The sequence below is a fragment of the Stegostoma tigrinum genome, chromosome 23, assembly GCF_030684315.1.
Source record: "Stegostoma tigrinum isolate sSteTig4 chromosome 23, sSteTig4.hap1, whole genome shotgun sequence".
Classification (NCBI taxonomy): domain Eukaryota; kingdom Metazoa; phylum Chordata; class Chondrichthyes; order Orectolobiformes; family Stegostomatidae; genus Stegostoma; species Stegostoma tigrinum.
In genome coordinates, this window is record NC_081376.1 from 9,440,882 (window position 1) to 9,457,316 (window position 16,435).

General features: G+C 40.8%; 1 protein-coding gene across 1 annotated transcript in view; it reads right to left on the minus strand.

Annotated features, from left to right (window-relative positions):
• LOC125462409 (uncharacterized) overlaps positions 1–16,435 on the minus strand; it is a 320,685-nt gene that overhangs the window by 133,039 nt on the left and 171,211 nt on the right. Inside the window, exons 101-110 of the mRNA XM_059654215.1 lie at positions 16,129–16,258; positions 10,903–11,093; positions 10,343–10,430; positions 7,402–7,519; positions 6,681–6,859; positions 5,015–5,161; positions 4,487–4,614; positions 4,244–4,377; positions 3,093–3,187; positions 1,365–1,524 (exon numbers count right to left, since the gene is read on the minus strand). Coding sequence (XP_059510198.1) covers positions 1,365–1,524; positions 3,093–3,187; positions 4,244–4,377; positions 4,487–4,614; positions 5,015–5,161; positions 6,681–6,859; positions 7,402–7,519; positions 10,343–10,430; positions 10,903–11,093; positions 16,129–16,258 — 1,370 coding nt within the window. The remainder of the gene's footprint in view (positions 1–1,364; positions 1,525–3,092; positions 3,188–4,243; positions 4,378–4,486; positions 4,615–5,014; positions 5,162–6,680; positions 6,860–7,401; positions 7,520–10,342; positions 10,431–10,902; positions 11,094–16,128; positions 16,259–16,435) is intronic.

The window sequence follows — 16,435 nt, forward strand, 5'->3', positions numbered from 1 at the left end:
ACATTCTGATTTCGGAAGAAATCGGAAACATTTAGAGAACATTACAAACCCATGGTAGTGAAGCTCATCTATTTCCATAATAGAATGCGTTCATAGTTTATGGTATATTAACATCGTACTTCAGAGTAGAAGGGCTATTGTTGAAGGAGATTTGAAATAAGAACCGAAAATGCTAGAGAAACTCAGCAGATCTGGCAGCATGGGCAGAGAGAGAAACAAATTGAATGCTTTGAGTCAACTGTGACTTTTCTTTGTAACAGGAGTCACTGGCCTCAAGATGTTTATCTATATTTCTCTCTCCACACATGCTACCAGATCTGCTGAATTTCTCTAGCACTTTCCACTTTCATGTCACTATACTGTGACATTCATAATTCCATACATTAAAACTGATGTGTGTAATTATTGGTATAAAATAACAAAAATCACCAGGTAATACATTTGCAAATGGATTCTGAATGGCATCCAGCTCCACCTTAGCACTGCCACTCTCAGCCCACTTACTGTTGCTAAATTTTCAGGCTGCCCATTTGACATTCAATACCTGGTGAGCAGGATCTTCCTCCAATTCAATTATAGAAAGACCAAATCCATTGGCTTTGATCCATGCTATAGATATCCCCAGTACTGACTTCGCCCCATCTCCCTAGCAACTGTCTGGGAATAATCCTGGCCATTCGCAAATGTGGTTTCAAAATTGAGTTTCCAGCCACATATCCACACGTTCAACCTTTATACTTTCACCTGGTTCTGTCTTGTCTCAGTTCATTTGTTCATAAAATACTCATTTGCACCTTTGTTAACACTAATCTTGGCTATTTGAATGCACTCTTCTACATTCTACCCTTTGCAAATTTGAGACTATTCAAATATCTACAGGCCATTTCCAAATTTGTGACAAATTCCATTCATCCCATGCATGCTCCCTACACTGGTGGTCTATCAACAAATGCTGTGCTTCAAAATCTCTCATTCTTGTTTTCAAATACTTCCACGTTTTTGCAATACTAACTTCTGAGATATCGGCATCATTTTAATTCTGTTCTCTTGAGCATCCAGAATTTATTGGTCTGCCGTTGCGAGCAGCTTCCTGGGTCCTAAGCTCTGAAATTTTCTCCTTCAACCTCTCTACTTGTCTGTCTTCCTTCAAGGATAGTTTACATCCAAAGTCTATGACCCAGTTTTTGGTTATCTGTTCTCATACCATCTCATGTGGCGCAGTCTAAATTTGCTTTATAAACCATCTGTGTAGCAACTTGTGATGTTTCATCATGTAAAAGGTACTGTATTAAAGATATTGCTGTAGAAAATATGCTGAAAGTGCCTGGAGGCTTTTAAATACATGGCAAATAATAAGTAAGAACCTGATGAATTGTCAGGAATTCCTCCAGTCAATCCCAATCTCCTCACTTCAGACACAGTGTGTGAGGCCACCCAGACGACCACGACAGTTTCATTCACTCCACGTTGAAGATCTTGGAGGTTAATTCCAAGCAGGTTAATTAGATCCTGGGCAGTCAGTTTCTGAAGGATAAAGAAATTAATTAATGAGCACAACATGAGTAAATGTGAGTTTTGCACTTTGGAAAAAAGAATACAGGCATGGACTATTTTCTAAATGGTGAGAATATTCACCAAGCCGAAGTACAAAGGGATCTGGGAGTGTTGGTCCAGGATTCTCTAAAGGTTAACTTGCAGGTAGAATCTGTAACTAAGAAAGCGAATGTAATGTTGTCGTTTATCTCAAGAGGGTTGGAATATAAAAACAGCGATGTGCTTCTGAGGTTTTATAAAGCTCTAGTTAGGCCCCATTTAGAATACTGTGTCCAATTTTGGGCCCCACACCTCAGGAAGGACATTCTAGCCCAGGAGCGTGTCCAGCGGAGATTCACACGGATGATCCCTGGAATGGTAGGTTTAACGTATGATGAACAGCTAAGGATCCTGGGATTGTACTCATTAGAGTTTAGAAGGTTGAGGGGAGATCTAATAGAAACTTACAAGATAATGTATGGTTTAGAAGGGGTGGATGCTAGGAAGTTGTTTCCGTTAGGCGGGGAGACTGGGACCTGTGGGCACAGCCTTAAAATTTGAGGGGGTAAATTTAAAACTGAAATGAGACAAAATTTCTTCAGCCAGAGTGTGGTGGGCTTGTGGAATTCATTGCCACGGAGTGCAGTGGAAGCCGAGACATCGGATGCCTTCAAGGCAGAGATCAACAAATTCTTGATCTCAGAAGGAATCAAGGGCTACGGGGAGAGTGCAGGGAAGTGGCGTTGAAATGCCCATCAGCCATGATTCAAATGATGGAGTGGACTTGATGGGCCGAATGGCCTTACTTCCACTCCTATGTCTTATGGTCTTATTTTATGGTTCATGCCTCATCACCAATTTACCTCGTAATGTGAAATTAAGTTGGAGCACGGTTCTAGCTCTGTCAAATTTCAACTAGCTTTCATGTTACAATATTTTCAGTTCCTTCCAGAGATTCACGCATTATTGAGAAGAAGGTACCTATTGCACTTTTTAAGTTTGTTTCAATTATATATTCACAGCCTGTGCTCTGAGGTTTATTGGTCCCCATTTTGTATTCAGGAGTGCATAACACATATTACAGAGTTGCATATATTCATAGTATAAGTCCTGTTCGACTATCATCCAGATTACATATTTCTTGCATATAGTTTCTCAATCTTCCAACAGGAAGACTACAGATTTCACCGTTTTGTTCTGTGTCAGCAGTTCAGCCAGTAATCCAACTATTTCACCCTTGTCCTCACAGCTTGCAATATTCATTCAGTCAGATGCTTCCTGCCCTCTGCATTTTATTGCTTTAAGGTTCTCTCACTTAGAATTCTAAAGAATACAACATCGACTGCAAGTTAACTACCCTTCTCATTGATTGTATCTTCTATTATATAACAGCAAAGACAGTTGGTTTCTTTTAATTTCTGTTACTGATGGTCAATTTTACAATGGCATATCATTAATTACCTGCGATGCTTCAGAGTTCCAGTGCGTGACCTGAGGATAAAATCTGAGATAAGGTCACTTCTGTCTTCCAAACATACTCACGATCCGACTGTACTCACCTTAACTTCACCAGGGTTCAAGCCCTTGAAGGTTTCAAAGTCCATGTTGATCCTGTCGTTAGCAAGAGACTTTAGATCATCAGCTGGAGCACCACCTGTGGGGAGAGAAACACCATATCTCAGCTGTAGACTTCCTTATAGCCACAAGTACACACACTGGGTGAAGCTTGGGAGGTCAGGTGAAAAATGGGCATTCATGGCAGAGGGAAACAGATGGCCCTGAAAAAGGAATTGCGGAGTCTTGGACAGTTTCTATGGATACTGTAGTGACTGTAATGAGGTCAGCCAAGTGGACCTTACAGAATATGAGTCACCTGATTGGGGCTGTTAACCTGGTCCAATCAGGGAGCCCTGGCTGCCAGATGTAAACAGAAGTGTCAGGGGTTCTGTTCACTCTAAGAGCTGGCTCTGAGGGAGCTGGACCAGTATCAAGTACTGTGCACATGTAAATAAAGGGTGAGCGGGTGATGGGATACTGGCCTTTGTGGAGGTATTTCAGATGCTGCCTCATTTACTATACTTGGAAAAGCTTCAAATGGAAAAGCATTTGCTGCCCATCCCGATTTAGAAGAATTGCTGGCACAGACCAAGATTTCAGCCCATCACTCCACCATCAGGCCTAATGAGTCTAAACATACTTACATGAACGCATCAATTGATGCATGAATGTACCTAGCATCCCCTTTGAAATGGCAGCAAGATGCTCAGATTTTTCATTAACTTGGGGTTGGAACAATGTCCTCGTCAGAATTATCCACTGGTGAACTAAAAACCTTCAACTGCAGCTCAATCACTGGCAAATGTTTCTGCTTTTATTCGCAATTCAATAGCATTCATCATTCTGTCGTATTATAGCTAACTAGTTATTCCTACTAATTTGATTCAGTTGTAATATCATTGGGCCAGCAATTGATTAAACAAGATGAAAACTCCATCATAAGTATGGCACAAGGAGTGAAGGGAGATACTTTCAGATGTATAAACTGCTGTAATGTTTCTGCACACAGTTCACGGTCTGGAAGCTTTGTCAATCTGAGCTTCTGAATTTCAGTAAGTAGTGTTGGTCCAGCGAGTTGGTGTTAGCTCCAGACTGGGAAGATAGAAACTCCACCTCAGTGGTTGTGGGATTCCTTCAGAGTCCTTTTACTCACCAATATAGGCCTTTATCAGCTGGAAGTAGGGGATCGGGTCACTTTGCTGAGACCTCAATTCCGAGAATGCCCGTTGATAAACCAAGTCTTTCTTTAACTGCGTGCACGCAGTAAGATCCAAAGGTCCTGCATCCCTGTGGGAGAAAGGTTATGATGTTAGTTTTGCATAAGTTACTTGACACTGTTGAACACAATCACATTTCACTCATTAGGAAACTAGCAATGAAAAGATACAAAACTCACGTCAAGTTTGAAATTGTCAACAGCTGCATTTTGTCCAAAGTGCATAAGCTGGGTCCACCAATAGCTTTCAAGGAAACTGTATTTAGAACACCATCTAACTGGAGGTATCTTGTGACAATGGATTTGGCCTGTTGAATGAGATGTCAGAGATACCCTGTTAGAAAGTAGGACCTAACAATTTAAGGCGCTTCTTTTTGGGATGCTCACTTATCTTAAGTTTAAAAGTATACACGATACAAGTAAAACTCCTGTTGTTATTATTTCAAAAACATCCATCAATAAATCATAATTTTTTGATTTGGACCATAATTCAACTGCACCATTCACAGGAAATAAACACCGCAAGCAAATATCAGAGAGGCTACAAACATCTTTCTAGTTAGAACTGATACAATAAGAACTTTGCTTTAAGAAAGTTGGTGGTCTCAACCAATGCTAAGTGTACATTCCAGTTATCTTTCCTCATCCAGCTATCCTTTCCCTGCAGATAACAATAACTTAACAGGAATATTCTCCTGGTTTCAGCACCGTTGTGTTGTCCAGCTGTTGCTTCGTTAATGCAGAAAGTGTCTCAACTCGAGTGATATTCCAGCTGCTGACTTCTGTCACATTAAACACAGTTGAGATGTTCCCCAAAAGTTGAATCTGGTTTTCGGGTAGTCCGCTGGGATAAATCTGTTTCAGGGAATTGGAAAATTATCAAATGCTGTCAGTTCTTAAAGTAGTGATTTCCTGTATTCAAATCTAGATTGTGTTTTAGGTACGGAATATTTAGCAATTAATTAATTTCTAGCTAGACATGCACAATATCACAAATCTGAATATTCAAAACTGCCAAGTCCAGGACCTGGACATTCCTTTGAGCTGCTTTGTGCGCTTGTTAATTCTTATTAACTGTCTAAAATAACTTAACAGCTTGTAAGGCCATGTGCTGCCTGGTTATAGGCTTTGAACACCCATCTTCTCCTGTGCTCTAAGTCGCCCAACAGACCGTCATCCTGGTCTGAATTGCCTGACCTGAACCTACCCAGACCAGAAGCCAACAAGATCAAAACTATCACAATGATTACGTTCCAAAGTTGGGGATTTCGAGACTCTCCACCTGCATGTGTCTAATTTAGACCATACAATTGTCAGTATTTTAACAGTAAGTTTGTAAAGGAATCTTGATCATGTGTTTCATTATATTTTTTTCCTGTTCGGGCTTCACTGCAGAGAATAGTGCACACAGTCAAATCTGATCATTCAATGCAGCATTGAGGGGGCTCTACACTGTAACAGTTGGCAATTTTGCGATGACGATGTAGTGATCGTAACAAGGTCGGTCATCTGGACCTTATGGAATATAAGTCCCATGACTGGAGTTATTAATTCGAGTCCATTCCGGGCTCCCTGGCTGACATAAAAGGGCGAATGTCAGGGATATTGAGCCCTGAATGCCTGATTCAATGAGAGGCAGTGCTTTTCTGAAAGGCTCTGCATTGTAAACAAAGGGTGATTGATGATGGAATGCTGACCTCTGAAGAGTTATTTCAAAATGGTTAAAGGGGCACATCTTCTGACCTCTCAAGGGGATGTGAAAGTTCTATTGACAGCAAGGCAGTGCCAGGTATCTCAGAGTTTCTGCAAATTTCTTTCACTCTGTCTTTGGAATTGTCTACCTCAGAAGACTGTGGAAGCTCAGTCTTTGAGTATGTTTGAGGTAGAGATTGAAAGACTGATTGATTGTTGTTGAGTAAAGGGGACGGGACAGGTAAAAGGCATTGAAGTCTTCAATCAACCATGATCATATTGAATGGCAGGACAGGCTCAACAGGCTGAATGGCCTACTACCATTCCTATGTTCTTACAGGCCACCCCCTTTCCTCCTTCTTAGCATATCATTATGTACAGTTTTTCCCCTTTGGGGAACACTCCTGCCTTGGGTGAAATGTATTATTGGAGACTTGAACCCAGAGGTTCTGGCCCAGAAAGATACACACAACACTGTGCCACAGAGCCTCCACTTTCTCTAAATATCACTAAAATAAATTAGGCAGCAAAGTAAATTTGTGCAAAGTGATTGTCATGTTTAACCACATAATTAACTCACTGTAATACAAGCTGTTTCACACTGTGGACATTTCTAAGGTAGTGAAGAGCTTGTTTTTAAGGCAATGGTTCTTCCTCCTCACTTTACTTCATGGTCACGTACCTTCAACAGTCTCTTTCTCAGAACTTCCAGCTGAGTAGGACTAAAGGCAAGAGCTCCCAGCTGGAGCACATTGTCTTTCAGCACACGGTCACTCAAACAGAGGTCTAGCTGGGATGGGCCATAGATTGCAGGGGTCAGGTCATTAATGTCTTCTGCTGCGATTAAGCCCTCGGTGCAGTCTGGAAATACAAACCTCTATTAGATAGAACTTTGCAGTTTGCTGGTAATTTAGCTCTCAAAATAGAAGCGGTTATTTTAACATTGTAATTCCTGGACTAGAGAAGGACTGAGGAAAGATGGCATCTACAGCATTACTGGCCTGCAGTTGACAAAGAACATTAAAGTATCTCTTGTTAATAGATACAGTGGAAATAACTACTTTGCCACTAGGAAAGAGATCATTTAACACATAGTTCCATGAACATATGCTTGAAGCATGTAGCATACAGAGCACACAAATTGTTTTTTCCACCTGAATAAGTTCTTCTCAATGGGTTTGGCCCTGTGTAAACTCCAAAGTTATATTCTGATCTAAAGCTTCAGTGCTATTATATTCCATTGACCACAGCATATTGAACCATCAGGCAGGTTGTAAAGTCATTTGAAAGCCTCCCTTTCCATTTAATTAACTGAAGCAGTATCACCTTTGTAAAGACCAGAACAGCCCTCTTTTTGGTGATTTACATATACATTTTATTTAATATTTATTCCAACAACATACTTGCTGTATTGTTTGATCCTCGCACATTGAGCTGATTTATAAAGATCAGGATGTCATCAGGAGGTCTCGAACGTTTCACTTTCTTTATAAATCTTGGAAGAGCTTCAACAAGGACAACCTGCATTGGACAAATGGATGCTGAGGAGTTTCACCAAAAATAATTCCTGCTGTGTCAATGTGTGTATTTAAAGAGAACATTGTTCAGATGCAGAAGCTTAAACACATGTACCATTACGATCACCAACAGCTTCTTCCCTGCTGTTATTAGCCTGCAGAATGGACCTCTCTAATTTCAAATCTAATATTAATTGTGCTTTTGTGCACCTCTTGTGCAGCTGTAACCCTGTATTCCTTGCTGTATCTAAACACCCTATGATCTGTATGTCTTTTGTACTTTACAATCTGCCTGTACTGCATGCAAAACAAAATGTTTTACTCTACTAAGGTACATAAGACAGCCATAAATCACATCAGACAAATAATAACCTGTCTGAGCAGGTCAGAGTTACATCAAATGAATGGTGGCTGCACAAACCCTATTCTCTACATCACCAATTAAAACAAAGCTTTCAACAGCTAAAGGTGTTGCAAAAATAACATCTCCAGAGGTAAAAGCAGTCCAGATTTCTAAATAATCTCCTCAAGATTTCATTGGCAGCTACAACACATAAATATTCATTTTGAATAAGAGATAAACCTAATTAAAATAACCACAAAGTCATTGAATTTTACAGCGTAGAAAGAGGCCCTTCAGCCCATCATGTACGTGACAGTTGTCAACACTATCTACTCTAGTCCTGTTTTCAAGCACCTGACCTGCATTCCTGCACACTATGGTGTTTTAACTGTTTATCTAAATACTTGCTTAATGTTGTGATGACCACCTTCTCTACCACCCTTTCAGACAGTGAGTTCCAGATACCCACCACCATCTGGGATTAAAAGAAAAATTCCTTTAACCTCCTCTGAATTTTCTATACTTTTCCTCAAAATCTATGCTCCATGTTTACTGACTGCTCTATTCATGGGAAATGTTTCTTCCTATCTCGTCTATTTAAGACCCTCATAATTTTGTATACCTCAATCAGGTCTTTCCTCAGCCTTCTCTGTGCTTGGGAAAACAAACCTCAGCCTATCTAGCCTGTCTTCATACCTGGATCATTCTACCATAGGCAACATCCTGATGATTCTCTTCTGCATCCTTTCTGAAGCAATCACAACCTACCTATAACGTAGCGACCAGAAGGGCATACAGTACCCCGCTTTGGTCTAACAAACATCCTAAACAGCCCCATTTAGATGTTCCCTGTCATGCATTCAATGCCTTGGCTTTTTTTTTAACCACCTTATCCATCTATCCTGCTGCCTTCAAGAATCTAAGGACATGCACAACAAGGTTCCTCTGATCTCCTGAACTTTGGAGGGTCCTATCATTTAATAGCTACTCCCTCGGCTTGTTAGTGCTCCCAAAATGCATCACTATGTACTTTTCAGGATTAAATTCCACTTACAAATGTTCAGCCCATCTGTAGTCTAAGGCTTTCTTCCTTATTCTGTCCCATGTCACCTGTGAACTCACAATCTCCTACCTTCATGCCAAGGTCAGCAATGCACTGCGCCAATGGCAAAGGACCCATCACCAAACCCTATGGCATGCTACAACAATATATTGTTTCCAGTCACAAAAACAATCTTCAATCATTTTCCTCTGCTTTCTGCCACTTGGCTAGTTTTGGATTCAATCTGCCAAATTGCCCTGGATCCCATGGGCTCTTAGCTTCTTGAAGCAGGGTCCCATGCGACGAGAACCTTGTCAAAAGCCTTACTGAAATCCATGTAAAGTATTTGAATAACACTCCCCTCATCTACACATCGAGGGGAGGCAAGAACCTTGTGGTACCATCAGTAGACTATGACTCCCAAGACCCAGGTAACCTTCTGGGGATCTGGGTTTGAATCCTTCTGTGGCAGTTGGTCGAATTTGAATTCCAAAGTCATCTAATAATGATCATGAAACCATTGTGAATATCAGAAAAAAAAATGACCTTGTTCACCTTCAGAAAAGTAAACTGCCACCCTTACCTGGTCTGGCTGACATGTGACTCCAGACCCACAGCAATGTGGTTGATTTTCAATCGCCCTTAAGCCATTAGGGATAGGCAATGAATGCTGGCCCACTCCTCTGAATGAATTTTTAAAAAGTCATCTCTTTGTAAAGTTCAATCAAACCTGTCAAACATGATCTCCCTTGACAAAGCTCTGACTGCAGTTGATTGAATCTTGCTTTGCCAAGAGCTAATTCTATTCCTCAGCTATTTTTTCCCCGAAGGTTTCCCTACCATTGATGACAGACTCACGAGCCTATAGCTCCCTGTTCTACCCTACGCTTTAATTGTACCAGATCAGTGACTAATTATCCAGTATAGATATTCATGTTACTAAAGTTAGCATGCACATGGCAACAAATTCAAACAATACTCATGTTTTGACAAAATGGGAATATGTGTGTTAATTACATGGGGATGGATCACTTAAGCTGCTCAGGAAAATGCTTAAACTATACAGTCTATCACATTACAGTTAGGAAATTTTGAAGTAAAGTCACCATAGTCCCACAGGAGATGGTAGGAACTGCAGATGTTGGGGAATCTGAGATAACAAGATGCAGAGCTGGATGAACACAGCAGGACAAGCAGCATCAGAGGAGCAAGAAGGATGACGTTTCGGGCCTAGAAGAAGGGTCTAGGCCCGAAATGTCAGCTTTCCAGTTCCTCTAATGCTGCTTGGCCTGTTGTGTTCTTCCAGCTCCACACCTTGTTATCTCATAGGCCCACAGGACCTTAGTGTTGCTCTCTCATTAGAGAAAGAGAGCTGGTGGCAGTTTAACTATTGTCTCACAAACATAAGTATCTGAATCAACAGTCAACCAAATCAACCATACCCTGTTTATTAGGGTCCACGTGTCGGTCAATGCCAAAGGAAGGTTTCCGAGATCTTGGATTGTTGATGATGACCACGATGAAGGAACACTGCAGATAAAAAGGAACTGAATTAAAGAACATTATACTGAGAGTGCTGAGAAAAATAGGAAGTGTTAGAACATAAGAGGAGAAAGGATTTTCTCACTTGTCTTTTGCCATCCTGAAATAAATCAACAATGGAACTGTTGAGTTAGTACGGTGATGAATCTCTATCAATTTATTTAAAACAACACCAGATTTGAAGCGAACAAAGTCTCAAACAAAGTATAAAGTTCTGGGTACCAGAGGTAAAATCACTTATTCTTCGAAAGCACACATACAGATCTAATGTTGGAAGCTGCCAAACTTCAAGCTTAAGCCTGTTCCTAATATCATCTACCACCTTCACTCATGGGAATGTGGGGTTTCTTCCAAAGACAGTACGTACATTCCTCTTGGAAACTGACAGCATTACATGGAGCATGAACCTGAGGAACTCGGGGGTAATGTGTATGGAATTATGTGAACGTTTCACACGCACCCATATCTGCTGGCTCCACTCCTAAGGCGACCTTCAATGGCTCTCTTCTGATCCTCTCTGTATGAGCGACATGTTTTCAATGCGTCCAAGATGGAAATATCAGATTCTGCGATGATGGATCCCTCGAGGTCACACACCAATTTACCCAGGATTGTCACACTCTCCTTCGTCAGGTTCCTGCCAGAAATTCCCTGCGTAATTGGAAACATAAGCAATTTCAATTCAGCAGCAGGATACAGCCAAAAACAAATGAGATCCAGTTCACCTTCATAACTTGACAACAAAGACTGCATAATGTAGCACAATCATAATTTATCTAGATTACGAGGGAGAGATTTCAATTTGACCATGGATTCACTCACTCCCAGCTGACAATGCAACCTCAGGGGAATTAGTTGGACACTGATGCAATATTCATTCTTCTCTGTGATGCTGATCAGAGCAATCAAATAAAAAAATTACTATGCCAATCAAGAATATTGATAATGCAGCATAAATTGAGAAATTTTTAAGCATTATTGCATTGCAAAATATCATGTGGACCTGTTGCTAATACGGTTTTATTTACGAAAGTAAAATCAAATTTAAATACAGTCCCATAGTTCAGAAACAAGCCCACAAAGCCTTAGGTCTATTTGGTATATGAATGAGTGCAGCTCCCACAGTACTATGATTCATTCCCTGAAGAATATAACTCTCACTCATTTGTGTGTTGGTTACTTCGTGTTTCATTCTTAATAAGTCTGTTTTGTTGATCTGTCCTGTTTGTTTAAGTCTTTGTAGTGCGTGTAGGATTTTGCTGCCTAGTTGTGGTGTCGGGTCAGTTTGTACTGGCCGGTATGTGTTCTCGTCGGTGAGCAGTGCTTGTGCTTTGGAGATGTAGTTCTTTTTATTCATTATCACTGTCATGTGCCCTTTGTGTGCAGGTAATATAGTGATGTTCTTGTCCTCCTTTAATCTGTCCAGGGCTTGTCTTTCCTGTGTGTTGAGGGTGTTGAGTTCCCTCTTTTCTGGTTAGTGTCGGGACTACTGTCTGTCTTGTAGTTTGTTGTGTGCCTTCACTGATGTTGTTGGTCTTGAGTGTGGCTTCCAGTGTAGCTAGGAATTCTGTTTTGTTGGTGTCCCTGTAGTTGTAGTTCAGTCCCCGGGTGAGAACGGCTTTTTCCGCATCTGTCAGTTTCCTGTTGAAGAGGTGCCTTATCCATGTGTCAGTTCTGTTATCGTTTTGGAGGGTAAGTGTGGTTAGCTTGTCTTGCAGGGCCTGTCTTTTCTTGGCTCTTGTGGTCTGTCGGCTGATGCTAATGGTTCGTTCCGTGTCAGATGCCCAGTCTTGATTGGTAGCTTCCTGGAAAAACGGTTTTTTGGTGCGTAATTTCTCTGTCGTATTTGTGGAGCTGGTTCTGTGCGTCATTTATCATTATCTGTACCATCTTGCAGCTACTTTCCAGGCTTGTGGGTTGTGGATGGGTGGTTTGTACTTCGCACTGCATGGTAATACCTGGTTCCTGAGGCATCCATGTAGGAAGTAGAGTTGTTCGCGGGTTGCGCTTTCTCGTTTATGAGGGAGAGAGAGAGCAACCCGCGAACAGTATAACTCTCAGCTTTCCGTATAAAGGGTATCGCTAAAACAGGATACGATATATGCGTTCGGCCTAGCAAAGACCACGAAGCCTGCTTTAGAAATCTATCAATACATTCTAGTCGCAAAGAATGAGTAGCTTCATGAAGTCTACTAGTAAATTAAAACGTCCGTTTTCTATCATCTTCATTTGTAAGTGCAGCGTACCACACCTATGGCCGCTAACGTGATTCTCCTCACCACTTTCCCTTGGTGTATTGAAAATGACCACTTTATGCCTGGGTAGCCATCTTGTCTGTATACTAATATAGTTGTGGAGTCTACTTCAGCCCTGAATGTCTTTCCACAATGTGGGTAGGACTGAACTGTTCAATTTTGCTGCAACAGCTATGTTTTACCAGCTGCCTTCGAACTTAGCTACTTGTACTCTTCGCTGCTAAATGGAAACAATGGCACAACTTGAGGGCACTCCCCAGGTTGAGCCTTTCTGACATTTTCCCACTCAGTCTATGGTGGAATGCCACATTTCCTAGATCACCTTCAAAGAATACTTGAACTGTATTCTTGGCCAATCTTGCAGTTGTTTCAGAGTTTAAGTTGAAATATATGATCACCTAGAGGAGTTTAACTGTAAAATCATAAAACTTCAGAGCAGATTACAAGCATTCAGCCAATTGAATATCTCTGCCATTCAATGAGATCGTGGCTCATCTTATAATTCTCAACTCCATTTTCCTGCTTTTGTCCCATAACACTCAATTCTCTGACTGAATGGAAATCTGTTTATCCCAGCCTTGAATATACACAATAACCCAGGCTTCACAACCCTCTGCGGTAAAGAATTTACAGATCTACCACCCTCAGAAAAGAAATTCCTCATTTCTGTCTTAAGTGTGCAACCCCTAACTCTGAGATTGTGTTCTGTGGTCCTAGACTCTCCCACAAGAGGAAACGGCCTTTCACTCTGTCAAGTTGTCTAAGACGTTTGTCTGTTTCAGTAGGATTGCTATCCGTTCTTCTGTATTCCAATGAGTACAGGTCCAACCTACTCAACGTCTCTTCAGAAGAAACTCCCTCCACTTCAGGATCAAATTAATGAACCATCTCCGAATTGCCTCCATGCCAGCTTATCTCTCCTGAGATAAGAGGCCCAAAACTGTTTACAGTATTTCAGGGCCGGGTATAGATTTAGCAAAGCTTCCCTGTTTTATAATCCAATCCTTTGAATAAAGACCACTTGTATTTCCCTTAATAAAAACCGAAAGAGTTGCAGATGCTGTATATCATTCCATTTCCCTCCCCCATTAACTGCTGAACTTATGTGATACCTTTTCTGTTATTCATGAATGAGGACTTACAAATACTTCTGCGCTGTACCTTTCTGCAATCCTTCTCCATTTAAATAATGTTCAACTCCTCTATTCTTCCTGTCAAAGTGGATAATGCTACATTTTCCCACATTACATTACATCTGCCAAATCATGTAACCTGCCTGTATCCCTCTGCAGACCCTTTGTGCCATTCTCATCATGGCCTTACCTCCTATTTTACATCATCTCTAACTTGGCAATTGTATCATCATTTTCCTCATCAAAGTAATGAACATACATTGTAAATAATTATGGCCATAGTACTGTTGCCGATAACACTCCACCAGTTATATGTTGTCATTCTGAAAATGTCCTCTCTCCCCAACTCTGTCTTCTATTTGTTAGCCAATCTTTGATCCACGGCAATGCAATACCTCCAGCATCATGGCAATTTATCAAGTAGCCTAACATCTGACACCTTATCCAACACCTCCCGAAAATCCAAATCTATTATATCCATGACTTCCCTTTACTATTACTTCAAAAGAAAATTAATGAATCTGTCAGGCATGAATTCCCCTTCAGGAAATCACACTGACTCTGCTTTTCTTATTTATTCTTTGTTCATTCACAGGATGAGGGCATCGCTGACCGGGAATTTTATTGCCCATTCCTAAGTACCCAGAGGGCAGTTTAGAGTCAACCATATTGTTGTGGGTCTGGAGTCACATGTCGACCAGACCAGGTGAGGATGGCAGTTTCCTTCCCTAAAGGACATTAGTCAGCCAGATGGGTTTTTCCAACAATTGGCAATGGATTCACAGTCATCATTAGATTCTTAATTCCAGATATTTTTATTGAATTCAAATTCCACCATCTGCTGTGGTGAGATTCGAGCCTGCGTCCCAGAACATTATCTGGGTCTCTGGATTAACATTCCAGTGATAATACCACGAGGCATTGCCTCCTCTAAATGCTCTGCTATAAATCCTTTATAATAAGAATTAACATTTTCTCAGGAACAGATGTTATACAAATGGGCCTACAATTACCTGTTTCTTGTCTCCTTTCCTTTTTGAATAAGAGTGTTACAATTGGAAGATTTCCAAACCTCTGGCGCTTTTCCAGAATCAAAGAAATCCTGGAAGATTTCTTCCAGTGTGTTCTCCATTTCTTTACCTATTTCCTTTAATATCCTAGGATGCATTCCATCAAGTCCAAGGGGTGTGTCAGCCTTTAGTCTCACTAGAGTTTCCCCTAGCACTTTTTCTCCAGTGCCAGTAATTGTCCTCATCCACAAATCACAAAGAGGCTATCATACAAGTTCAGCAGATAATGGGGAAGTGAAGTTGAATGTTGGCCTTTATTTCAAAGGAATGGAGAACAAAACAGGGAAGGTTTGCTAAAACTTTACCAAGCACTAGATCTTCTCTTCCTTTAGCACCTTGAGTATTTAGCCTTTTTGAAATGTGAAGACTGATGCAAAATATTCATTCAACTCCTCTGCCATTTCCTGCATCATTATTTCTCCAGCCTCGCTTGGCCCAGCTCTTTCTTTTTCTATATCTAAAGAAAGTCTTGCTGTCGATCTTGAAATTATCTGCAAGTTTACCCTGAAAGTTCATCTTCTCCTTCTTTATTACTTCTTTGGTTATCAGCTGTAGGTCCTAAATGTCCACACCGTTCGATTTGAGTAATAATGCAGAACTCTAAGATACACAGGCATATTGTAGGGTTGGTGATACCACAACCTTGTATCCACCAAATAACACAGCAAGACTGATTCCTTATATCCTACAATGTGTCATGTGTACATGGGAAAAGGTACAGCCTGCTCCGGCAATTTTTCTTTGACATCACTTTTGATGTAGCCTTGTCTGGAGACAGTCAGCAGACTCCAGTCCTGAGGGGTATGTCATACGTAGTTATTGTAGTAATTGTATTCTCCGAACATAAATATTTAACATCTCTTAATCACTTGTGCATGCTCAAGTTGCAATGTCCAAACCAATGTACTCATGAGCAACATTCAAATTGAATACTGGCCATTTTGAAAGGAGGTAGATTGGGAGAGAAGAAAGATAAGTCAAGAAATGGAACTAAGAAAGAAAACTGAGCTCTCAGCAATCAATTGTGACCATTGCTCTCCCTTCAGAGCTACTGAAGTGCTGACTCTCAAAGGGCTGTCCTTATTTGTCACTCTTATACAAGGTTGGAGTGGTCAGGCATTTCTCTTAAATTTACCTTGACACAACGTTTAACTGGCTTTCATCAGAGCTATTGGGATGTTGGTTACAACTATTCTCAGCACGCACTGACTCAGCATGTCATCCTTACCAAACAGGTCATGGCATCATACAACAGGTTCCGTCGTCTCCTTGATCCTTTCCTCAAGATGTCAATGTTTGACTTCCCAATTAATTTGAAGAATGTTTGGCAGTTGGAGGAGCTCCTGAACTGTGCAGAACTACAAAAGGAAATAGGAGTTTGTTCAGGTTATATTAAGGAGAATGAACCACTTAATTGGTAATTCCTCCAGTTTAAATACAAAATACTCTTCTGTTCTCTCCTCCTGTTTAATCAGAAAAACTATTTCTTAAAAATTTCAAAGGGTCATATGCCACAATTTATAATCACCATACAC